The sequence below is a fragment of the Lonchura striata genome, chromosome 3 (genome assembly GCF_046129695.1).
Source record: "Lonchura striata isolate bLonStr1 chromosome 3, bLonStr1.mat, whole genome shotgun sequence".
NCBI classification, from domain to species: Eukaryota; Metazoa; Chordata; class Aves; order Passeriformes; family Estrildidae; genus Lonchura; species Lonchura striata.
Window position 1 is genome coordinate 3,896,475 of NC_134605.1, and position 25,546 is coordinate 3,922,020.

Here is a 25,546-nt window from a genome sequence, read left to right on the forward strand (position 1 = left end):
CTCTGCAGAGTTGAGATGTGTATGCAAATAAAATCCCTCTAGTCTACTTTTATTATTTTTTAATTCTCTTTCAATCCCAATGAAGCACAATTTCCTCTGCACAGAAACATCAAACATTTTCCTCCTCTACATTTTATGATGTAGACTTTCCAGCAATCCCTGGCTTTTATGAGCTGTCTCATGTAATGAACATTGTGGTCCACTGTCTGACAGATCTGTACTTTATCCTTCCCTAATGAGACAGTTCTCCAATTATTGAGCCAACAGCCAGTGTTTCTCTAGAAAGTTTCACCCTTTTAAGCACAGAATTCCCACAGGGTAATTGGCAAATTATCACACATTAAACCCATCACATACACAAACTTGCAGAATTTATTCCTGACCCAGTAATTTCCTTTCTTTCTCCACCAGTTCAGGATGGTATTTTTCAGTGTTCAGTCAGTGTTTCATTAAAGCCCCCCAAAAATAACTCACCTTTCTCCCCCTTGTCACCACAATCACCATGTTACAGAACAGTAAAACAGTAACACCACAGAACAAAATGGAGAAATGAGACTGCCTAGTAATGCAGTTTATTAAAGCAACACAGTTACTTCTTTATACCATGCAGGCAGTTTGTGGTTGAAGATGAACCAAGGTACCTGTGTGGTGCCTTGCTATAAAACATACTCATAACTGATCATTTATGTCTCTGAGCTGCTTCTGCCACTCTTAGCCATGGGAAGCAAACGCTGTAATACATTTCAAGCATCAAAGAAAACTAAATCACTTCTTCCTAGGAAATATATACTCCATATATAACCAGACAAGGGCAGAATCAAAATTTTAACGCTAGTGAAGGCTCATCTACACATACTGGTGGAGCCACAACTTTCCCAAGAAATTTTCCCAATGTTTTACCAACCTTCCAGTTAGGAAATTTCTCACAATCTTAAATCTAAATGCCCAATCCTATAATTTCAGTCTGTTTCTTCTTGTCCTGTCCCTAACCCAGACAACAATTTACTTTTACACTTCCTAAAATAGCTTTTTATGTGTTAGGGGCTTTTTATCTTCTCCTCATCTTTGGTCTTCTCTACTCTGCACTTAAAATCCTTTCTTTTTCACTCTGCTTTTGGTGTGTTTCTAACACCATTTCTGGCTGAGATGCTGTCTTCCCCCCACTGGGCATGGTAGCACAACAGATAATTTTTCCTGTTTAATTGTCATTCGATAGCTGCTCCTTTTCTTGGTTTTCCCATAACAGTGTAAGGTTGTCAACACACCTCCAGTGCATGATCCACTACAAACTTCAGCTCATTCTCTGAGGAATCTCTGCCCAGCGCTTCAATCATTCCTCAGCCTTTCTCAATTGAATGAGTGTCTCTGTTGAGGTGTAGCAATTTACACTTCATCTCACTGAATACACTGCATTTAATGAAACCCTCATTGAGGAAAAAGGGTTGCAATTCAATCTACCAAGATAATTTTGGAAGAAATGGCTGGGAGCACATCCAAAACAAAGCAGCAGATTCACCTTTGATTAAGAAAAGTATGGCCAACTATAATAATTTCTGAAACCATACGGAAAGATCACAACCTCCTCGTTTCATGCCACAATGATGATTAAGCAAACTGAAAAACTTAAAGCAGTAGATTAATTTTTAAGGATATTTATCTGGAAAATATCTAAAACAGAAAGCTAAAAAGGAAAAAAAAGAGGAAGGCTAAGCTGGAGAGAAAACGGAGTCTGAAAACATAACATCAGTCATATCATAACTTACAAGTTAAACAAGTGTTTCAAATAAACAAATTAAGTGGATTTATGATACTGTGGAAATTTCCTTCCAAAGCAACTCTTCTGATTGATGGATATGAATTTATATCAGAAAACAAGATGATAAAACCAACCTTTAGGAGTTTCAGACTTATAACTCATTGCTATGGCAACATTCTCAGCAAGAAATAAGTTTCGTTGGAAATAGCAAAAAAAAAAATCACTTTACTTTTCCCTAAAGCATAACTCTACAGCACAAAAGAACAAGACAGGTAAAGGCAAGAGTGTACACCAAACCGTTAGACCAATACACAACAGTGCAACTTTTTAAGCATCTTCCTGCAATTCAAATAAAATTCCTCTTTCATTAACTTTATAATTTATGACAGGAAGAGCTGAAAACACACTGGGTTTGAAATAGATATTGAAAATTTCAGTCTGCGAGTTATAATTGAAGATTCAGGCATCACAATGGCTAAACGTGTCTCTGCTCAAATGAAGCTCAATTAAACTGTACAGCCCAGCAGAAGCATAGCTTCCTTTTGAAAGTGGATACAAATACCAAGAATATTAGTGAATACCTTTTTTAAAAGTCCCTAATTACAGGTGGAGACAAATATTTTAGAAAATGAAAAAAAAAAGTGTTTGTTTATTAAGTGCTATAAACAGGTAAGTGGCAGGTCCCTTTCCTGATATATTTTTATATGCTGATCTGAATAATTATTAAATTGTGTTTCTGTATAAACAAGTTATAATAGTATTTATATTAACTTTGCCAATCACAGGCAAAATATAATTACATGACATTTGTTTGAAAAAACACCTAAAAAAGGATAAGAGTTTTAATTCCCTGTAGATTAACTTAATTATAAATGAAAGAAATATTTCTCTAATGAAGCCTCAAATAATACTCTCATCTTAAAGCCCCTGCAAATGCACAGCTAGTATCATGCATTGTGCACAGTGACTGAAGACCCCAGGAATGGAGGCAAAACATGCATTTCAAAAAGCACGTCCTGATCCTATTTATCATGCTTTTGTAAAAAAGCTCCCCAAACTGCAGCATAAGCTGTGTGCACAGGAGGGACACACTTTATTCAGAGCCCAAAGACACAACCTACTCTCTCAGGAATATCCCATCATTTCAGGTCACTGGCCATCCCACCACCAAGCAATGGCTTTTCCACTCGACCTGACGATGAGCAAATCAGCCCTTGAATAGGCCTCTCACTGCTGAGCTATTTCTAGATGCCCTTTTGCCTTTTCATGTACTTCAGACAGGAGGAGCAGTGTGGTTGTTCTGAGAAAGTCCAGCTAAGAGGTTTTCCCTGGAGCAGAACAACTTTCTACATTCACAGACAAGCACCCAGGCAGAAAGAGACAGATCTTTTTGGTGTGGTGTTTTTTTAATGCCACACCAAGCTAACTCTAGGGAACTCAAGCTGACTCTAGGGGAACAACAGGAAAAAAAAAAAATCAGTATTTTGCATATAATGTTGTTAATACATTCGTTGGTGATAAGCTGAGCTCCTTCTGGAACTCAAAAAGCCACATTCTTAGAGGATTTCCTCCTACCCCCGTTGGTCCCCTCTAATTCTCCCTCGAGGTGGAGGTCAGAGGGTGCAGGCTAAAGAAATGCCTCTTGTTAAAGCTTTACAATTCACCCCCTGCCAACATGAAGAGTTCCTGAAGACTGCAATTCCGAGCACAGTCCTGAACAACAGCAGAGTTGTAGTCCCAAACAGAACTCCATTTCCTTAACCATTGTGGAGGAAGCCTGCTCTGCCTTCTGAGTGAGGGACCAGCACCAGCTTCCCTTCTCTGCAAACACACTACAGATCTTTTGGCTTGGATCCCACCCACAGCAACTCACACCATCTCTTTTTATTTTCTGTGCAGTTCATAAAGTCCCTGTCTAACTGTGATCTGACTGACAGCAATTAATTGAAATTTTTTTAACCACAAGTGAAGTCTGAATAAAATAGGTGGCAGGGAAGTGTTTGATGTTCAGAAAGCTTCCAGGGTATCAAATGGCTTCAAAGAAGTGCATGCAAAGAAAAGCAGGATAAGAGGTCCCATGAAAAACTTATGGCACAGAGAGCAAATAATTTCAAAGACTGTGTAAACAGGGGACCAATTTAAAATCTGAAAACAGTGATTACAGCTGCCCTAGTCAGCCTGATAACCTTACACTTAATTGGCCTGTAAGACTCTTACTTAGAAAACCAGTACAGAAAAACAGGGGGAAGAAGCACCTATTAGACTGTTTCTTACTATATCTTCTTTCAGTAAAGATTTGTAATGTATTTCCAGTGTTTCAGGCAGCAGAGATTTAATTGCTGCACTACAGCAATCCTTAGTACTGTGCAAAAGAGCACAACATCAACATACAAATTTTTTACTATTAAGAGATTATTCTGAACATTTAAGAGAATTATTTTGCTAAAACACCAGCTATTTACTCTCTTTGAATTGCCTTAAATATTTTTTCTCCCATTCAGTTGTACCAACTTTAGTGGAGACAAACAGAAAGCTGTCTCAAGTAGCCTCTGTCACCAGACAGAGGATTATATAAATAAGACTCATCCAAGAAAAAAGGTTCACCCTGACCACACAAATAGTCAGACAGCAGCACAAGTTTCCTAGAGGGAGCACAGCTACATAAACAAGTGCTGAGGAAAAAGCAACACGTGGATTTGGAAATGCAAGATAACAAGGACACACACTAACACAAAATTCAGTAACCTAGCAGGCAGATGGAGTAGATGACCTGAGAGAGGCTAACTCTGTACAAAATAGCTGATATGGTATTTGGAACCTCATCTTGAATATAAAACGTTTCAGGAAACAGGCTCAGAAGACAAATGTCAGGGGCTGTGTGATTTCTCTGAGCAATCTGGAGGATGATCAAATTTTTTCCTGAGCCTTTTCTTCCTGGCTTAATGTTGATGCAGATCCTCACCCACAGCTGGGGTGCTGGTGGATTATGAACCTTGGCAATCGCTCTGATGGGCATTTCATTACATTTCCTCATCTCATTTTCTGTTGTACCCATCTTTCTTTTTTTTTTTTTTTTTTTCTTTCTTTTTTTTTTTTTTAGATATGAAGATAATAACATGTTTGGATGAGATACCAGTGCTCCCTTAGGAGTTAGCCAGAGTTGCTCTCATCCATGCCTGGACACCCTGGATGTGAAAGCAACCTAAATTACTATCAGCTACACCATGTAACTGCCCTGTTATCACACACACAATGATATTGTTCTGTCCTCCCCTCCATAAAGCTGCATCTCAGAATTTACACAGTATTTCAAGGCAATTGTTTCCCTTCCTCAGTGTGTAAAACAACTATATACACATATGTATAACAGAGTTTGGGTCTATTTTGGGAATATTCTTGTTCTTGTAGTTCACTTTGAAATGAAATATAATCTCTATGGCATCCACCGCTTCTCCAGAGGCAGATCAACAATATGTAATAGTGAAACAAGTAACTGCTGTAAGTACATCTAATTTCAGACTTATTATTCAAGACCATTTCCTCATTGTGCTGGTTTTCTGACACACTTTGACTATTTGTGAACTAGGCTTTTTTTCCCCACCACATGCTACTCCATCATTTCCTGTGCTGAGTTCCACTGTAGCTGTCAGCTACATTTCTGACTTCTCTTCCACTGCAACACAGGCAGAAACTCCCTTCTGTTACTGGAGTGGATGCTGTTGAGGTTATATTCAGTCTCTGATCAATTGTTATCATATATCTCTGTCCTTTTCCAGTGCTTGCAACACTGCCTATTGTAGTATAATTTGTAAATGTAATTAATGAGGTGTTTATGTACTCTTCAAAAATCATTAAGATGTTAAATTAAACTGCATTTAGTGGTGCACCCTGAGTCACCCTGTATGCTTTGGTCCAACTCAATATGTTGCCATTCATCATCACACTCAATTCATAATGCCTCCAGCAATTCTAACTCCTTTGACACAATTCATATTCAAAATACTTCCAATTGTGGTGGGGCTTTTTCTTCCTTTTTCAATAATTTCTAGATTTATCCTTTCTGTTTTGAAGGTAACAGATCTGTGTTGTTACAATCTAATGTCTTCCTGCTCTGCTTCCTTCTCAGTTATTACAATTGCCAGTGCACTGATGTTCTCTGGTTTAGTTAACTCTTTTAGCATATTGCAACTTGCTAGCACCAATACCTATTTATTTATGTGTCATTAACATATGGCTTTTCCTCCTGTTACTCATTATCTACGTTAAGAATCCGTGTTTTTCTCTTTCACATACTTACATCATCTTCTTGTTAAAAAGGCAATCAAAATAGGCTATCCATCAGCACAGCTAATTTTCTCTTCCTTATTTTACACAGGTAAACCAAAAGGGTTTTTTTCTTCCTTCTTCATACTGCAAATATTTCTGTTGCCATAACCCAAATGACACTCAAATGTTGTCTGTTTGAGTCAGTTTGAATCCTTTGCTCGCTCTATCAGGTCTCTGCAAGCCTCAGAAATCTGTGGATACTTTAAACCACTTTCTTTTCCTTCCCTCTACACCTACAGTACTGGATCTTGTGAAACTCACACTTTGCATTCCTTTCCTTCAGACTCACAGTAAACTACTGCTCCCTAATTGACTGAATTATACATCTTACTTTTCTCCAGGCTTGGTTTTGTCACTAGGACACACTCAAGTGGCCTTCACTTCCCAAGGCATCACTGAAATCGCTGGACTTAGGGCTTTTCACAACAGTCCATGATCTGTCATGTGGCCTTTAAAATCCATATTGCTTTCTAAGCTTCCAAATGCTGCTATGAATGAATGGCTCTTGGCTCCTGTTCAGTTTGTGCAGCTGTGTTCTGCAAGTCTGGGTGCTGAACATTTTTTATCTCAAACAGGTGCACAGGCAACAACTCTTCACCATGAGTTAAGAGTTACATAATCATATACAATAACCTGTGTATGATTTCTCCTGTGGTTAACTTTCTCATTAAAATATCAAGCCAGGTTTCACAAGATATCAGGCTGGTTTCCTTGAGCACAATCTCTTTTTATTATTCTCTGTTAAACACCATGCTACCACCTAGAATGATCTAAAAATTACAGACTCTCTACAGATATAAGCATTACTTGCATTGACCAATGCCCAATAAGGTTTTTCCTTTGTTATTTCAATACTCTTTTTTACGCCCTTTCCTAATTATCATTCTATTTTTGTTTTCCCACATATTAAGATCTTTATTCAAACTAACCTGTAATTGTCCAGAGCAGGCAGAAACAAGGATGGACATAGGAGCAACTGCACAAAGCTTTTACTGGCTCCAATGAGAATCAAAGCAGGACATGAACATTCTTTGGTGTTTCAACAACACCAGAGAGGGGATCAAAATATGCCCACCAATCCAAAGTTGTTTTCAGCTCTTAGAATTTTTATGCTTAGAATTAAAATAAAAAACTCAAACCCACCAAAGAAAACAGACTCCACAATGGTTTGTATAATGGCTAAAAGAGGGATTGCTGGGCACCATTTTCAGAAGCAGAGAGAGGATGTCATGAACACAAAAAGTGTTGAAGAGCAGAGCTCTCACCAAAAAGAAGAAAATAAGTGATATTCATCAGGTCTGACTCTGAAGGGCACATCTAACTTCAGTTCAAAGCCCTACAAACTGTCCTGCCCCTGCCTCATAAAGCTTTATTTTTCATTTGTGATATTTCAGTGTTAATAGCTTCCTCTTACTGAATATTACATCTTTATATAACAGCATTGGTTCAGCTTACATTTTTTAAGATTGTGTGTATGTTTGCATTCTAAGTTGCCAAACATATGTGTTATCGTATAACCAGCCAAAATGACCCCAAAGGTGTGAAGTCAGGCTCAGAATCCAAATTCTTTCTCAAACCTACAAGGAGCTAACCTAAGACTTAAGCTGCAATTGTGTCAGCTATAGAATTAAAGCTCTGGAGTTGGAGAGGGAAAAGCTTCTTTCCTCTGTGGCCTTTGAAAATTTGGCACTTTGAGGGAAAGCACTGTACTATGTGTTTCAAGTACAATGAACTTTATCGTGCGATGAAATATCACATAATAGGCTATTTTATGATCAATTTTGGTAAAGGGTGTTAAAACCAGTAACAATGGACTGACCAACACTCTTATTTTTAGGAAAAGGTAGAATAAGCAACAAATTAATCAGTTCTCAGCTATTTAGGAGTCTATACTGCATGCAGTTATCCTCCTGAGGAGTGGCTTCTTGGGGTTTTTTTAATAAATAATGCAGTATAAGAATGAGCCATGGGATCAGCTTCCTTCCTTCCTTAATGACCCAGCTGCTTGTACTCCTAATACCAGGCACACTTTCCCTAACTCCTAAAATAAGCTTAGCCCTTTCATCTAGCAATTTTTTTGGCCAAATAATGTTTAATTTTTTGGTTTCTCATAACATGAAGAGAAAAAATGTACCTGGAAGCTTACAGTCATAATTATTCTACATCAAGGAAAGTAAGATCCAAACGAGAAAAAACAATAATGTGCTCTCTCACAATACTTACGATTGATCTGATGTTGTTTTCTTTTGCCAGTTTCAGAGAGGACTTATAGCAACTTGCTAAGTTTTCTTTATGAGTGTCAGTGAGATGGCCTCTTGCAATTGGCCCAACAGTATGGATCACATCTGCAGCAAATAAAAAAAGAAAATAAAGCAACATTAAAGATGCTACTGCATTGCACATCAATTCAATCTTGTATTACAGCTACACACAAAGGTAGGAATACACTATGTAAACAAATGTATTTAACTGGAAAACACATCAGAATCCACATGTGCCCTAATTAAACATAAATCAGTAAAGGTTAAGTTTTGAAGGATTTGGACTAAAGGAGAACATAGGAAAGATAGAGTGAATACTTGTTAGATGTTTACTGCAATGCATACGCTGCAGAAATGAAATGTTTGCACAAAGTCTTAAGTCTTAAGGCCTCTACAGCTGTAAATACTGTAGAACTTTGAAACAATTGTTCTCACTCCTCAAAGCCCACTCACTGGGAAAGTTCACTATACAGAAACTCAGCATCGTTGGTGATACACAGGTCATCTTTGTCTTTCCTCAGTAGTAACCATTTGAAAGGAGGAAAAGTTGAGACTCAGAAATGTGTTGGTTATTCAAAAATCCTGCTTTCCTCTAGCATCAGACCAGATGGAGATGCCATGCAATAAAACAAAATATTCTGTTTGAAGAAATTTGTAACAAGCAAAAAGAGAAAACACAGTCATCTTAGGTATGATGCCTTTGGACTCATCAAAATCTGATGCTTCAATCAATCAAAGTCTCTGAAGTGCTGTAAGAAAAATGAATTTAAGAGCCTCGAGTAAAAAAGTATTGAAAAGATATCTACAAATTAAAAGGTACCATTTTTTTTTTTTTATCTCTTCCTTCCTAGCCCTCCAACTATTATGAAACATGTTTACCTTTTACACATCATTCTTCTATAGTATATGTGAGCATAATAAATGAGTTATAGTGGCAGATGTATATATATTTTTTGCCTTTCTTTATAATTTCCTACAATGTATAGCAGAAATAAACAGTGGCACGATTTTTTCTTTTTTCAGTGTTGCACTAACGGGGATTAAGCCAACACTTTCAACTGCAGTAGTGCTGGTCCCCTTTTAGGTTGTGTTTCTGTCCCATGTGGGTCAGGTTTCCAAGCAACATCTGCTGTTGCTATGTTCCAGAATATTTTAATTTACTCACAAATCCTACAGAATTAACACCATTATTCTTTGTCCAAGCTGGTTTTGATGCTTTCCATCCTACAAATGCCAAAGCATAAGAGAAAATGGACAAAATAACATTAAAATGCACACTGTCTCTTTTTCAAAATTCAGACATCATCCATCAAGTCCTGCTTTCTGCTATTTAAGAGGTAGCTTTTAGGCTGAGCCATAATGTTCTGAAAAATTCAAAATATTTTCTATACATTAGCCACAAAGTATTGATAAATCAGGAAATAAAAGCACATCTGATTCCCAGTGTCCAGAACACTAAGGAATCCACTGTGATGGAAACTGAAACCTGTAAGAGCTAAACTTCCCAACTGCTACAGAAAACCCCACTCCTGTGAAGTAAATAAAAGGTTGGGAACTCTTCTTTCTGTTTTGATCACAGTAATTTTCTCCAGTTGTGGGAACAAAATGGACAGATTGGATAATTTCTGTTGAATGTCACTGCTGCCAGATAGTGACTCCAGAGATCCTTCCCTACAACTGAACCTTCACCAGGTGTTGAGCCTTTATCCACTCAAGAGTGGGATGACAGCAGGATGCTAAACCAACCTGTGAGTTCAGAAAAATTATACTCTCACATGTTTTTTTAGCTACTATCATAAACTGAGAGCTATTAAGAAAGGACATGAAAAAATAAAAGAGCTAGTTTAAAATTTGCTTCTGTGTGCAAAGATAAGGTTATGTGAGTACTTCCATTACCAGAGACTGTAATTTCTGTTCATGACTATAGCAGTTTCCTGGAGGTTGACACTTTCCAAGGAACGTTTCTATTTGGAAGTTCTGGCAACTTCAGAGAAAGGGAAAAATAAAAACCCAGTTTTTGACTTTTTTCCTTTGTTTTTTATTTTACAACAGGTGAACTTAAATTATGGAGCCAGAGACATGATTTAACAGTAGACTTGGCAGTGTGGGTTACTGGATGGACTCAATGACCTTAGAGGTCTTTTCCAACCTAAATGATTCTATGATTCTACAGGGAAAGGAAAATACTCATGAATCTCACCACAGTCAAGTTCCCTCTACATTTACAGACACCCAGATCGGAGTCACCATGATGAATTTTGAATTCACAATACCCAGCAGCCAACGAGCATATCAAGGAACAACTAAAAAATCAACTTAAAAAGAATGTGCAAAGGAGGGAAAGGGAAAAGGAAAAGGATCATAAACATTTCCCTCTTTCAGCTAAGGCTGAGTTTCTTGCATTTCAATGTGGAGCTCCTTGAAAGCTTAAGTATAATGGTTTAAATTATTAATTGATTAATAAAAGGCAAGAAGGAGTTTTGGGGAACAGACCATGTACCAAATTCTTGCCAAGGTCCTTCTGTATAAAACTCCCACAGTATAATTCCTAGATGTATTTCACTCACTAAATCTTTACCTCCATTTCTTTAGGTTTTCATTATTAAACACTAGTTTAATAATGCTAGTTTTGCTCAGTGAATGCAAAATGCTTTTGTCATCTTCTTTTCAGAACTTCCCAATTTAGCATTTTCATGACAACTCATCAATCCTGTATTGCTGTACGAGACACTTCACATAAAAAAGTGACCTTTAATGCATATTAGCCTTTATGTTTAATTTTTTTCAAGTCCATCATAGGCTGTTCTTTAGACAGGACACAAAAGCTGGTTATGAATTGAATAGGCCCTGACCAACCCAATCTAATGGGAGGCATCCTATGGCAGGGGCTTTGGAATTAGATGATGTTTAAGGTCACTTCCCACCCAAAGCATTCTATTATTCTATGAACTGGTTTATAAAATACCGTTTACAGCATATTATTGACAAAGAAAACCTTTTCTTAGGCACATTATACTGAAACATGTGATAAAGATCTAATTAGCAGAGCAGCATTACTAATATGCCAGGGCTTTATGGTCAGCAGACAAACAGGGAAGTAATAATTTTATTGTTGTGCATTGTCAATAAAATTAGTGTATACATACACTTCCTAAACTACATAGAAAACTAAAACTACACCTATAGTAAGCTCAACTACATTGACCTTATTCTGCTTAAGCCATTCCAAAATACCCTAAAGTTTGCAGGTAGGCAAAACCCTTTGAGATTATACAGGCATAAAGGAAACAAACCAGAAAACAAAACAGCTCTTCTTCCTCCTTTGGCCCATGAATCAGCCTTCACAGGCTGAAGCAGTACCATTTATTGTTAATATATCAACAAAGACTGTCAAACTTCAAGCTTGTCTGTCATAGTTGTTTCCTTTCTGCTCACGCATTGTCCTCTGCAGAAAGCTGCAGGATGGAGGAGTGTGTGCCATAGGAGAGGTCTACAGACATTTGTCCACAAGGAAATTCAGAGCAGAACTGCTGCTCTGCTCTTCTGGCCACCTACTACAGCAGCCACCCTCAATTGCCAACTTCCAGCACTGCTGGCAAGGAAAACCAAGGATGTGCAAGTCCTACTTGCCACACCCAGCCAGAACAGGGAGCCACCCTGGGGAAGAGCAATGACATTCTGAAGGAAAACACAACAGTAAAGGGTTGCCACAGGACACATACACATGAGTTTCACCAGAGAAGGCAAACCAACTGCAGCAGCAAGGCAGGTGGGAGCACCAGCTGTGGGTCAGGGCATGACCATGGCCTGAAGGTAAACTGTGCACCAATGGCACCAATGATGAGACCACAGAAGTGGTCTCATCACCTAAAGACTTTAAAATTGGGGAAAATGTAGTGAAACTCAAAAAATATTTAGTTTGGCTGGAAAAGATGACTCCTGTTTGCTCTTGTGGCATCTGCACCCTTTGGGGTCCAAGCACTTCTCAGTGAGGTCATGGGAGTAAAGGATGCAAACATTTCCCAAAAACCAAAATAAGCTTTTTTTAATCTTCAAAACCAAGTAAGCTGGTCAAAAAAGAGATTGGTCACCACTCAGAGAATGGCACACTAACCATTTGTAGTATTTTCACTTTTATGTCAAAAGAAGTTGCCAGCACTGCTGTGAAGTTGCTGATTTACTGTGGTCAGTCTTCCAGCCAAGTGCACTGATAGGAAACTTCATTAAAAAGAAAGCTGCAATCCATGGGTCCGTAAATCACTGTGCATACAGAGAGCAGAGATGTTTGCTTACATTTTTAATACTACATTGAGGTGGAGAGCCCCCAAGGAAGGTATATCCTTATCTGGGATTCAGGCCACAACAATGGATCAAACTGCTTTTAATGCTAATGAAGCTGTTGGTTTAAAACAGTGTTTATAAGGAAAGGAGATATTTCAGAAATAAAACTACAACTGTTGTATAAACTTTATGCATTAAATGGCCAATGAGGCTTGTTTTCTCAGGTCTTTTTCTTAAAAAAGTCAATCCATATACCTTAACTTGCTGTTTTCTCACAGAAGTTTTTAATTGTACTGCTATGACGAAAGGGCAGAGCAGTGTGGACAAGGATGAAACAAGACTTCCAGTTGAAAAGGGTGAAAAGAAGTGACTGTGCTTCAAAAACCAACCTGGAGGACTGATGTAAATTACTCACAATGTAATTTACTCTTCCCTTGTTCTTTAAAAATGTGTCAATAGACGGCAAAAATATTAGCACAGTGAGCTTTTCCAAACAACTAAAAAAGTACAAATAAGTTTCTCTCATTCCTTCCCTTACAGATGTGAGCGTGGTGCATTCACACTGCTAAAGAAGCACAGCCAGAATCAGTGACATATTTCTCTCATTCACCCCATTAACACATTCATAGCCATAATCAGCCCAGCCACCCAACTGCATAACCCTGGACCCTGTCAATCGCAGAGGGAACCATGTGAATTTCAAGAAGGAAGGTACTGCATTGTGTGCATCATTGAATTTAAAAAAAAAAAATGCTTGTAAAAATTCAGAGCATTGAGGGCTCCATTTGTAAATATTATCAGCTGATTTATACAGTAAGCACCCATTATATTCGTGCCAAAAAGGAATCTGAGCTGATGTTTAGCTGATGGCAAATAAACTTACCTCCAGATACTCATACCTCCTGGCTATCCCTATTCTTCAGGACTATGAGGAGCCTATTGCTTTGGTATACAAATTGCTCAGCTTTTTAATTTTCTATTTCTAGCTACATGCACCTGCACATAAAAAGTGCACTTTCAGCGTGAAAGAAACAACTATTAATTTTAAGTTCAGCTGAAATGAATCCCACAGGACCGCAGTCTAATTCTAGGTCTTCAAAAGTAGATTAGCAGAGCTGAATATTATAAATGTAAGACATCTTTTATAAATCACTGAATGCTATGTGGAATGCATACAATACAACTCCTAAGTTCAAAAGCATTTCTCTGCTTTGTATAGGTATATATTGCATTTATGAGCAGTTAAAGTGTCAGTTCCAGGTTTCCAGGCTTGGGGCAATAAGCACTGCTCAAGCTGAACTTTGTACCTTTTGTAACTGCCTTCAGTGATTAATTAGCTGTTTTGGGTGAATACAAAAAAAAAAAAAAAAATGTTTCATTAGCAGCAAAAGGTACAATATCTAGAAGTCATTTGTGTAAAATATTTAAGCCATTTTTCACTTCAATGGCATTGTCTGCCAAGGAAAGGTAAAGAATATACCTACTGTAAATTATTAACCAGCATCCCTCATTGTGGGTTAGATGTATATCCTAACTACTAGGCAGCACAGACAGTCAGAAAACAATATTCCCAAAGGGAGAGGCGAGGGATTTGCTGAGTCTGAGAGCCCCTGTGGGGAGCTGCAGAAGTTTGCACTCAATAGGCTGCATTTAGCAGAGAGCGACGGCTCAGCACCCGTGGGAAGCTGAGAGTCACAGAGAGCTTGTTTACAATGGTTACACCACTGCCTCCACAGCCAGCCAGAGAATTAAGTCACACAAGTCAAAGCCTCTCTGGCACTCATGCTTGTCATAAAATACAAGGCCCGAGTATGTCTGTGTAATCCCAGAGCAGTTCCCCTGCCATCAATGAACTTCCAGCATCGCTCTGCCATCAGGGCCTCACCATTAACATCAGAAACAAAAGTAGGCTCTGTTCAGGCAGGAGAAGCAAGTGGTGCAATTAAAAGACACTATACTGTATCCCAAAGTAATAGGTTTTACAAAGCAATTTAATGCCACGATGACAGATGTCAAAGCAGCGGCTAGACAGACGGCCCCACAACTTCCATGGCAATAATTGCCCACATGTAAAGCTGTTTGGGATATTCCTAGTGTGATACGAATGAACATGAAATGAACATGACAAGACTGAACATGAAGTTATGACATTCGTGACTTGTTATTCCTGATCTCTTTTTTTAATCTCTACTGGAAGAATTTGCAGCAGAAATGCTCAAACGTTATCCTCGTTCCCTACCTTCCTACCCAAATAAAAACCTTAATATACCTCGGAAAAACAGAAGAGATTAAATTGTGCTGCCTCAAGCAGATTTTGTCCCCCGCACATTAGAGGAAACCTCACTTTGCTGTAGCAGCAGAGGAGCTCAGACAAGCACCCTCCTCATCGAGTGGCTCATGAAAACACGTACCAAGTGACCCCCTTGACCCAAGCAATGCTTTCCACCTTTCACTGACTTATTTTTCTTCACAAGTGGACAGGGCTACAGACAAAAATGCCCTAATCTGTATTTTTGTTTATGTTTGCTACATATAGGAAAGCATGAGCCACAAAGATTCTCTATTTTTATTATACTGAATAGCAAAAGATGTTCGTGAGTGAGTTTGGTTTAAATCATTTGATAAGGTTTTTCAACACTCAAAAATAAACTTGCTTGCCCTAAACTGAAAGTATTTATTCTTTAGAAGCTAAGACAGAGTTTCAGTCTATCATTCCACAAAAATTTTACACCAAAATCCACAAGGTGGTGAAGGATATTACACCAGCCATGTAGATTCAAGGGATAGTTAATCTCACTCAATTCTTGATTGAGTAGAGAGTCTCGCAAATATTACCCATAAAAACATGCAACACAAATCAAGTCATAAAAATGCAAATGGGGATTAAGTTAAGTTCAATTATAGTTTTGGAATTGGATTAATTACACAGGCACAGAAATCAGAAATTAGCTAATTTATGTTCTCAGCTTCTCAAAGCATGAACCTCTTGTCACACATTGTCTGTTCCGAGTGTCCAGCCCGGTTTTGTTGAAGTGAGTTTAGTTACCTCTGCTGGAGTATTGCACAATTAAAGCATAAATATACCCTTTAGGATATGGGGAAAATAAAACAGCAAGGTAACCAAATCAAAATAAAACAAAATCCCCAAAACAAAGCAGAAATAAATGAAAAAAACCACACCCATCCACAAATAAAAAAATCCACAAAAAACTTCACTTGGCCTCATTAAAAAGCATAGTGCCAGATTGCTTATATCCAGAAAAGATTAATACTCAGAAGTAAATTTCTTATGCTCTCTTCTGACAGCTGAACAGTGCTACAGTGTGCTCTGATAATTTTAACAACAAGCCATAGCAAAAGTTCTTCATTTCCTATTTTAAGGATTTTTTTCTGTGCAAATTCTGTTTTGATAACTTCCAGGATTTCTTCTTAAAATGCTCTTTATTATTCAATCAAGTTCATTGTAGGGATGTTGAAACAAAGGAAGACATCCCAAGAAAGAAAGAAAACGATCCACCATGTTATGTTTACCATGCCACGGGATACCTTAAATACAAGCAGATCCCCAGATACTGTGCCAAAACTTCAAGGCTTTCTTCCCCTCATGAAACTATCAAATCACACAAATTATCTCCTTCATGTAGAAATTAAAAATATTAGCCAAAAAAACTTACAAAACACTGATCTTCACTTGAAAGGACTGGTGATTACAGCAGGAAGTTTCCAGAGGACCAAACTAAACAACCCTTAATCCACATTAGCAGCAGAATAACCTCAGGTGAAATGAGGGGAAACTGCCAGCATTGGTTTTATCTGCCCATTGAAGGGATACAAATCTTTTAATGAGATCACTTCAGGTAAAAAGGTTTTTATAAAGACTGAAAGACTTGTTTCCTTAAGATGAAGTTTTATTGGCTTCTTCAAGAGGCAGAGAATGACTCAGAGTTTCAATAACAAATTTATTATATTCATAGCTTCAGTTGTGCATCTGTTCCTTAAGGGAAGTGCATTACAAAAAGTTCCCACATTTGTTTTATTCATTTACTATTACTATATGTTTTCTTTGGAATAAACAAACTTGTTTCACCTCAGAAATTGGAACACATCTATTTTGTTTGACATTTCTTTAATCTACATATCCCTCACAGCAGAAATTAGATGCTTTGCTAAGGATTTTGCATGTTGTCTTTAAGAAAAACAGAAAAATATTCTAAAATTACAGGTTCTCCATGTATCTTCTAAAGAAACCAGTGGCAGCTAAATCAGCCTAATTTACTTTCAAGTTTGAATACTGGAAACGATACAAACCTTGCCACAAACAATATAATATAATACAGCTCTTGCAATGCGGATAGGAGAACCTTGTGCAGCCTCTTAGTTATCTCCTCTCAAATCCAGGTGGATGCAGATGGAAGAGAAAGTTAGAAACTAAAAGACTGAAACCATTAAATATTTTTAAAAATACAATAAATCCCAGTTTAAAAAGATACAGAGCTGAGGATTCATTTGAACTGTGCAACAGAACTCCATTGTATACAGCAATAAACACAGTGATTATAGCTCCAAACTGGAAAACTGCTTCTAAACCTGGGAGCAATATCACAGAAACTGGTGAGACTACTGCTTAAAGGTAACAAGGATCCAAACACCAGCAAAGGAAAGGAGAGCACACCTTCAGGATGAAGGAATGCACACTTACCATTTCATTTTTAAATGGTATGACTGAAAAATCTCACTCTTACTATCTTTTTACTTTCATAAGAAAACCATAGTCCCTAATTTACTTGACCTTAAGTATTTATCTTCTGTACTTTTAGTAAGCTGCATTTAACAGATCTTTGTCTATAGTCAGTTCCTTAAGACATGGTTGCCCTACTATATCTATGAGCCCATCACAAAACAACAAAAGAGGAAAAAATTAAATTTACTATTGAAACCTTTTTCCTAAACTCAAACACAGCCAATGGAAACAGGGACATATGATGCAGCACCCAAAAGCAAGCTCAACTCATTTTTTAAAGCTGACTAGATTTCCAGTTGGCAGTGCCACTTTAATTCCCTTACATAAGTGTGGTAAGTGAAATAACTGGACAGCTCTTTGAACCATAGGATGAGACTTCTTGCCTAGAAGAGGAATCTCACTTTCTATTGTCAATTGTATTTTAATTCTTGGTGGCTGAAATCACAGAAAAGCACCCTCCTGATATTAACATATTCCAGACACCAATTTATGAGAATTCTGTGCATGCCAAGATAAATTCCTTTGACCATTCTCCCCCCACCTCTTCCCCAGAGATGCTCTCTAGTTTGAAAGATAGTTTAGTTTCATCAGCTGGCAATGAGACAAATATTAGCACTTGGAATCCAGTGCTCTGTAATCCATCCTAAAAGAAAACCCAGCAGATGATAGAGGCCGGGCACAAGCAAGCCTGGTCCTAGAGGGAGGAGACAACTAAAAAGACATGTGTCTGCACAGACTACAGACAATCTATCCTATAGATATTTAACACAGAAAAAAAGAACAGATTTAGAGAAGTACTTCAGTGCTTCAACCCTGCTCTCTGCATGCTTTGTAATAAAGAGCTGTTACTTCTCTGAATACTTCAAACAAAAAGAGAAAAAAGGCTAATTTATATTGTTAATAAATCAAACTACTGTTTAGCAGAATTAAGTAAATCTTGAATCAAGACTGAGAGCAGCCATTTTGCTTGGGAGAGCAGAGGTACAGTGGAGGTCGAATTGTCCTAACATCAATTTGTTACACACACACTCAGGCACCAGAGCCTTTGCCCAGTGCAAACAGAACACACCCCACAACTTGTTAAATCTTGCTTGTTCTCAGGACTCCTTAAATTTGAGCCCAAGTGTACAATTTTCCCTTCAGTTGATACTGACAGGGCAGCAGAGTGTGTGACTTGTGGCAGTCGATGGGACAAAGAAACCAATATGGCTGTGCCTGGCCATGGTACTCTGCCCTTAATACTTTTATCAATTTTCATTCAGAACTGAGCTTTCACAGATACCACTAGCATCACATAGAAATAATCTGATCTCAACCTTCCAGCTCAGAGAGATGCCAAAAGGAGAGAATAGAAAATGACAAGAAAACACCACTCCATCTTTTACTCCATTTACTCTCTGGATTGTGCTCACAATACAACATAACTGAGCAATATTTCTGATTAAGGCATATAAACCCTCTCACGGACTGTGACCAGCTCAGCCAGGCTAGCTGGTTGCCAGGTGGAGTGCAGAGGCAGCCTGCTTACAACACAGATCAGCTCACCAAAACCATAGGTAAGCACCACCGAGGTGGAAAGGAGCTGTAAGTCTTCAGCAAACACGTTCAGAATCACTGGCAGACAAAAAAGCTACGTCCAAACATGAAATACATCCAACGAGGGTATTTAGCAAAAAATGTGGTATGATATTTCACACAATATGTACTGCTTCTGTGGTTCCAAGTGAAAAACAAGCTTTGACAAACATCTTGAAAGTGTTTTGCTTCAGTGTAAGTTGTAAACAGTTGAATTTTCAGCACGACCAAACACACCAAAATAAGAAACAGGGAAACTATTTTCTTTTCAAGATAAAAAATGTATTGCAAAGTGAACTGTTAGCAACTTGCTGAGGCTTATTGCACTGCTAATGTTCTCCATGTCAATGTCACTAGGAAGAGCCCCTGGAGAAACACTGGTGTCACCTCTTGTTCAGCTTAGTTGAGAAAAATGTACTTAAACAACCTTCTGGAAAGTCATGTAATGAACTAAAAGAGCTGTTGAAGGACATTCTTAAGCTTCAACTCACTGTAAAGGAAACACAGATGTAAATAAAGTCAATTAATGTGCTCAGTATTATTGTAGCATACCATTAGCCTGTCCAAGCATCTCACAATAGTCACCAGTGGAGAATTTCTAACTCAAGTCACTCAAAAGGGATACTGGTGTTTAGGAACTGGAAACCAGAAAGATTGGGGCTAGAAATGGTAGCAATGCCTTTGAAAAAAACATAATGGGGAGATGAGAAATCTTGCTAGGGTGACAACTGTCAGAACCACATGCCATTTCCAAAACTAAGACTGTCCCTTGCTGAAGGGAATTGCTTCATTTCTGTGAAACCATCTTGAGAAAAATATTTTATTGCACTTGTCACTGTCAAAACAACCATTTTGCCACCTGCAGTGTCCACAAATTCAATGCATTGTTTCTCTAGGAAAAGAAGAAACGTCTGCAAAATCACATTACCACTTGAACACCAGCCTGAGGATTAGAGGGACTTTTTAGAAGTCCATGTGCAAAGTTGTACTTTACAGCACTGTTTTCCCTTGCATGGGTTGTCAGAAAGACAAACTGGTATTTTCACAGTGAAAGCAATTGCTTCAAGAATAATGTCAGCTTTTATTGTTCACAAAGCACTAGAAATCAGAGCACGTGAAGCAGCAAACCATTTGGCTGACCTTACCAGCTGAGCAACGTATAGTCAAGCGAGCTAAAACATGTTGGGCAACACAGCAGAAAAGAAAATCAAATGCAGACATGTACTTTCACATGTTCTTGTGCTACCACTGCAGTGTTTTTTTTCAAAGCCAGCCAATTGCTTGATACTAATCATGGCAAAAAGCCCGACCTTATGCAGGTGAGTGTTCTCAGTTTGGATCCTGGGCCTGAAAGCAAGACACCAAAAAAGGTAAATCCAATTGCTTCAACAGTGCCATTTACACAGTCAAGTGCTAAAACCCACCTGGGCTACTCTATGATTTGGAAAATCACTTTGAAGCACTGGCTGTTGGTGGCTGTTGTTTGAAAAATCTGTAAATAGTACCAGATGGAAGAGGCCAAGGATGAGGAATCCTGGATGATGATTACACTATACATTGAAACTCTAGAAAAAGGCAAAGCTTTAACATAAGCACAAAGGCATCTTTTAATTCTTAAAAAAAAAACTTAGAAGGGAAGTTTTACCCCATGCTAGTACTGATAATGTTCATAGTTCATGTGTGTTCCTCTCTAGTTATCTTCAAGATTTTCTAAATTGATACCTGATACCCTTGGCTTTAGGGACAAAATAAACAAAAAACCAAAACAAACCAAGAAAAACAAAACCAAAAAAACAAACCAAAAAAGCCCCCAAAAAACCATCCCACAAAACCAACCTTTGTTCCCAAATTCCCACAGAATGAAATTCTAACATAACCAAGCTTTGTTGGGTACTTCACCTCATTAGAGTTCTCATCATTTAAATAATGTTCAGCAATAACAGAAGACCCTGTCATAAAGCTTTTGATAGATGTTCCATAGCCAACACATTATGGTCAGGATTTATGGGAATGCTTTAGAAAAGTAAAAAAATTGCACTGACTATCATTTAGCAGAGAAATTATAAATGCAAATTCAGAGGAAGACAGTATCCTTTTCTTCAAATTTTGAAGTAGTTTCTGGAAAGGGAGACCGTATAATAAACTTCTAATTTCTCTAGTAACATTAGGAAAGGAAGGAAAATTACAATAGGCCAGGTACCATGTCATCCTTGATATACTACTACACTTCTTTATGAGCACATTACAATTCAGAGAGCTAATAATAAAAAGTGATGCTGAGATGATGAATTGATGCTATGCAATTAGACCTATTAGAATTCACAAGAGTTGACAGGCAATAATCAAACCACTTTCATGCTGCCCATTGCAATTATCTTTGCACTTAAGAATCAACAAAGCACATAATGACTTGCTCTCAATTAAGGAATTCATGAGAAATGGAATTTTAATTAGTGTGTAGAAAATTTGGTCCATTTATTACTTTACAGGACAACAGATTGTAAAAACTAGTTGAGTAACTCTTAGTGTTCAGCAAGGGTTCAGTTACAAAAACATACTGATGCTTCCAAAAAGGAGTCCCTAATAACATCCCCTGAAATTGGATTGCCAAGGTAAATGCACATTCACTTCTGCTACGTTCTGGAGGAAAAAAAAAAAAAAAACAACAAAACAACATGACCAAGAAACCAATCCACAAACAAAGCTGTTGGAACTGGCAACTAAAATGGAAGCCATTGATGATGTTCTCAATTACCAGCTAATGAACAAGTTGGGTGCAGTTACATTTATTTGTGGTACAAGTCACAGATACCAGAAGATACAATTCTACACTCTCATCAGAAAATGAATAGGACAAGACAATGAAAATGCACCATCACTTAAAAAAACCAGAGCCTGAATGGTAACTTGAATGCTGATTTAAGTTTTTTTTTTCAATAGTGCTTGAATAGCCAGACTACTTAGATTCAAATAAAATTATTCTCTCAGTTTGCTGATCTTAGTACAAAACAATTTACCAACAATTTACCCGTCTTTACAATGTCCCCATTAAAAACCAAAAAACATTCACAACAACTTGAATGTCTTCTTGTAAGTGATAATATTTCAAAAGAAGGGAAAAAACCCCTTTCACACAGGGATTCATTCTTAGATTCCCCTAGATGCTCTGCTTAGCGAGGGCTCTGGAAGCAGCAGGGAAAGCAGCAGGCACTGCTGCCCCAGGGCCATCCCTCCCACCAAGGGAACATTTCCACACTGCTGCAGAGCCACCATCTTCGCCCCACACAGCATTTGCAGGGAAAGGGATTTTGTAGATACATCTTCATGCCTCCAGCACGCTGGAATTGCTCCTCAGGAGCAGGGAGAGCTCGTGGCAGGTGAAAACAGCTCAGCGTGCTGCTGTCACTTTGGATCAGCTCCGACAGGAGGACACAAACTCCAGGATGCCTCACTTCCCACCTTCTGGTTTTGTGTCAAGTGCAGCACATTTAAATTAGCACATCTCAGCCAGAGCATCAGCCATGCCATCAAAACTACCCTTTCCTCCTGCACAGCACATTTTTGAAGTTGCAGGAGGAGGATGTAAGTGAAATGGCATAACCTGTTTATTTTGCTGCACTTGTTTCTGCAAAAATGATACCTACCCTGGCCTAGGTATTGCAGCAAAGACACTTTTGAGAAGGAGCTGAGAACAGTGAATCTCCTTGGAGGGCCATGGTGAATAGTTCAGACATACCAGGCATTTTGATCAGAAGGCAAGCAAGTAACAGTTATGCTTTAAAAACTTAACACAATTAATTCAAAATATGCTTACAAGGTAAAGAACAAAGTCGCTCCAGAATGGGCTCCTAGATTAACATCAAAATCTGTTAAACAGTCATAAAACACACCGTGCTGCTGAGGATTGTTATGAGTGAACCTGAACTAAGTGATTCTCTGTGCCACAGAATTTACAAGATCATGGCTCAGTACCTCATTAAAATTAGGGTTCTGTTAATTAAAGCTTTCTTTCAAGTGATAGATGGCTACTGTGGATGTAAGCTGCACGTACTGTTGAGACTTCATTTTAAGAATAGAAAGCACACATGAAACATATAGCCCTGGGTAGAAATAAAGTTGCTTCCTACGGAAGCAAAGATTTCTTCTACTGCAATACAGACAGAGAGAGACAGGTAGAAGGTTCTTTAAAATTCATTAAAGTCTTGTTGGCACCCACGTTTATTTCAAAGTCTTTGAACAGTATCCCTTTCACTAGTCCAGTCTTGCTAAAGGTAACAGAAAACTTTTTAAAAAAAGATTCAAGATTCTTAAGAGTGAATTTGCTTGCACCCCTGCCCAAATCCTTTAATCTGAGATTTTAAACCCCACTATTGCATTAAAAGGCACACTTAAAAACAAACAAACAAAACAAAACACACACACACAAAAAAAGAAAATATAAAAATAACAAAAAACCCCAATGGATAGAAGTGTGTTCAATATAGCTAGGGAGACAGAGCACAATTTATTTAATCCTCAAACTTGTTATCCAAAAACTCCTTGACTTCTAGGAAGACCTAACACTGTTTTAGTGCTGAAAAGGACTTCTAAGAGAAGTGGGGTATCTACATCAGAGAATGAACCCAAAAGCCTTTAAAAAGAAAAAGTCTTAGGATTCTTAAAGATTCATTAGGGATGACATAGAAAATCCACTGATGGCAAGACAGTCAATGAGGCATCTCTAAGGTCATGTAAAGGGGATGTTTATGAACAGGCAATGAGAAAGAAAAAAGGCAACACACTTTAAAAACGTATATTTTAACCAATAAGCTATAAAATTGCCAAATAAATAGTCTCATTAAAAGAGGCACTTTTTTCCAATTTGGTAACTTCTCAAAAAGAGAACAATTAAAGATGAGCATTCTCTGCTATTTCGATATTCAAGTCTAGTTTTTATCCAGCTGAGCCCTTCCAAATGCTGTATTTGATTCTTTAATGGCTTCATGGTACAGTGGATTTGAATTCCATCCTTATTTCCATGACTAAAAGGAAAATTCAAAACAGAAGATTTGGACTACTTAGAAATTAGGTGTGTGTAGGGTTTAGGATGTGCTGCAACAAAAGAGAGAAATTATAGAGCTCAGAACACACTTTTTTCCTCTCCCATATCAGAAAACCTATGAGCCCTTAACCATATTGATAGTCATTAATAGCTCTGAATCAAGATAAACCTGTGCACCTTTCACAAATGCTGTAAGCTGAATAGAGTTTCTAGAATTACCTACAACTGATGAAACAAAATCATTGGTCTTACTCCAAGTTTTGACCCAGTAAGTTCAAAAGGAGGAAAATGCTGCAGACCTACAACCAGAGTGGGCTCAATTTTAAGCATAAGCATTCATTTTCTAAACTGAAGCTTATCTTAAGAATTTACTTACTTTTCACCCCTAGAAGTGTCAGCACTGGAGCAACTAATACAGCCATCAAAATAATTACCACAGCAAATTGCAGCAAATAGGCTGATGAAGCAGAATTTTTCGAAACTCTGCCTGTAACAGAAAGAGCTGGACTTCCCAGGTGGGACTTAAAAGTTTCTGTACTTCACCCAGTATCACCTTGTTGAGGAGCTGTTCCTGCCCTGTTTTCCCTCAAAGGAAAGCATCCTGGCTCTGGGGAGCTAATTCCCTTCCACAGCTTAGGGCTGTGCAGACTCTCAGCAATTATGCACAGCTGTATGAGCCTTTTCAAAGGGTTGATGCTTAAAAGACAGTAAAGAGGCAACTGGGCCATGTTGACCAGAATCCAGGACATTAAAACCCTGGAGAGTTTGTACTGATTGGCTTTTTATTTTTGTGTTTTATTGTAAGGAAAATAAATGAATGAAATACAGCCAAACATGTTGGGATCACAAAACAAATTCATTTAAACACAAAATTTCTACCTTGTATTTATCTGTCTTCTTCCTTTTTAACTCTGCCCTACCCTTCTTCATTAAAATATTTATGTATGATAATGATTTCCTGACATACAGAATTAAATCAAACCATATTGTAATAAAACTAAATTAAGCAGAAGATAAATAAATCAAGTATCATTTTTTACAGCTTTCCCAGAAATAAAACAATTAGCACATTAGCAGTAAATGCAATAATAAAATTAGCCAATTAGGATATTTAAGTGATTACCACATTGAATTGAAAGAGTAACTGCCATACATATGGATAAGTTCTGCTGAGATAGAGAAGAAACTGCACTGTCCTCTTCTGTGTCAAATGGAGTGCTTATGCAACACGGTGGATTTATTGCCATAGACAAAACCTGATCTGATGTTACCCTGTTCTCTAGTGTCTGAAGAAGACACCCTAAAGCAAATGAGAAGATAGTTGTGCTCATGTTAATTCTTGTTGTGATACTATTTGCAGCATCCTTTCACACCAAAATTGACTACAGAATTGTAATGAGTTCTTTAGGAATGCTACCAATTCTAAAATAATAAAACACAAAACAACAAACCAAAAAAAAAAAAAAAAATCAAAAACAAAACCCTAAAAGGTTTACATATTAATAGCACTTCAATGTTTCTCTCCCAGATGGTAACACAGCTGACTGCCATTCCCTCTTATAACA

The 25,546-nt window shown here is 37.8% G+C and overlaps 1 protein-coding gene across 6 annotated transcripts in view; it reads right to left on the reverse strand.

Moving 5' to 3' along the window:
- Positions 1–25,546, reverse strand: part of MACROD2 (mono-ADP ribosylhydrolase 2) — an 855,789-nt gene that overhangs the window by 342,732 nt on the left and 487,511 nt on the right. For all 6 annotated transcript variants that reach the window (XM_021527840.3, XM_077781852.1, XM_021527839.3 and 3 more), the window contains one exon: positions 8,306–8,427. In XM_021527840.3, coding sequence (XP_021383515.1) covers positions 8,306–8,427 — 122 coding nt within the window. The remainder of the gene's footprint in view (positions 1–8,305; positions 8,428–25,546) is intronic.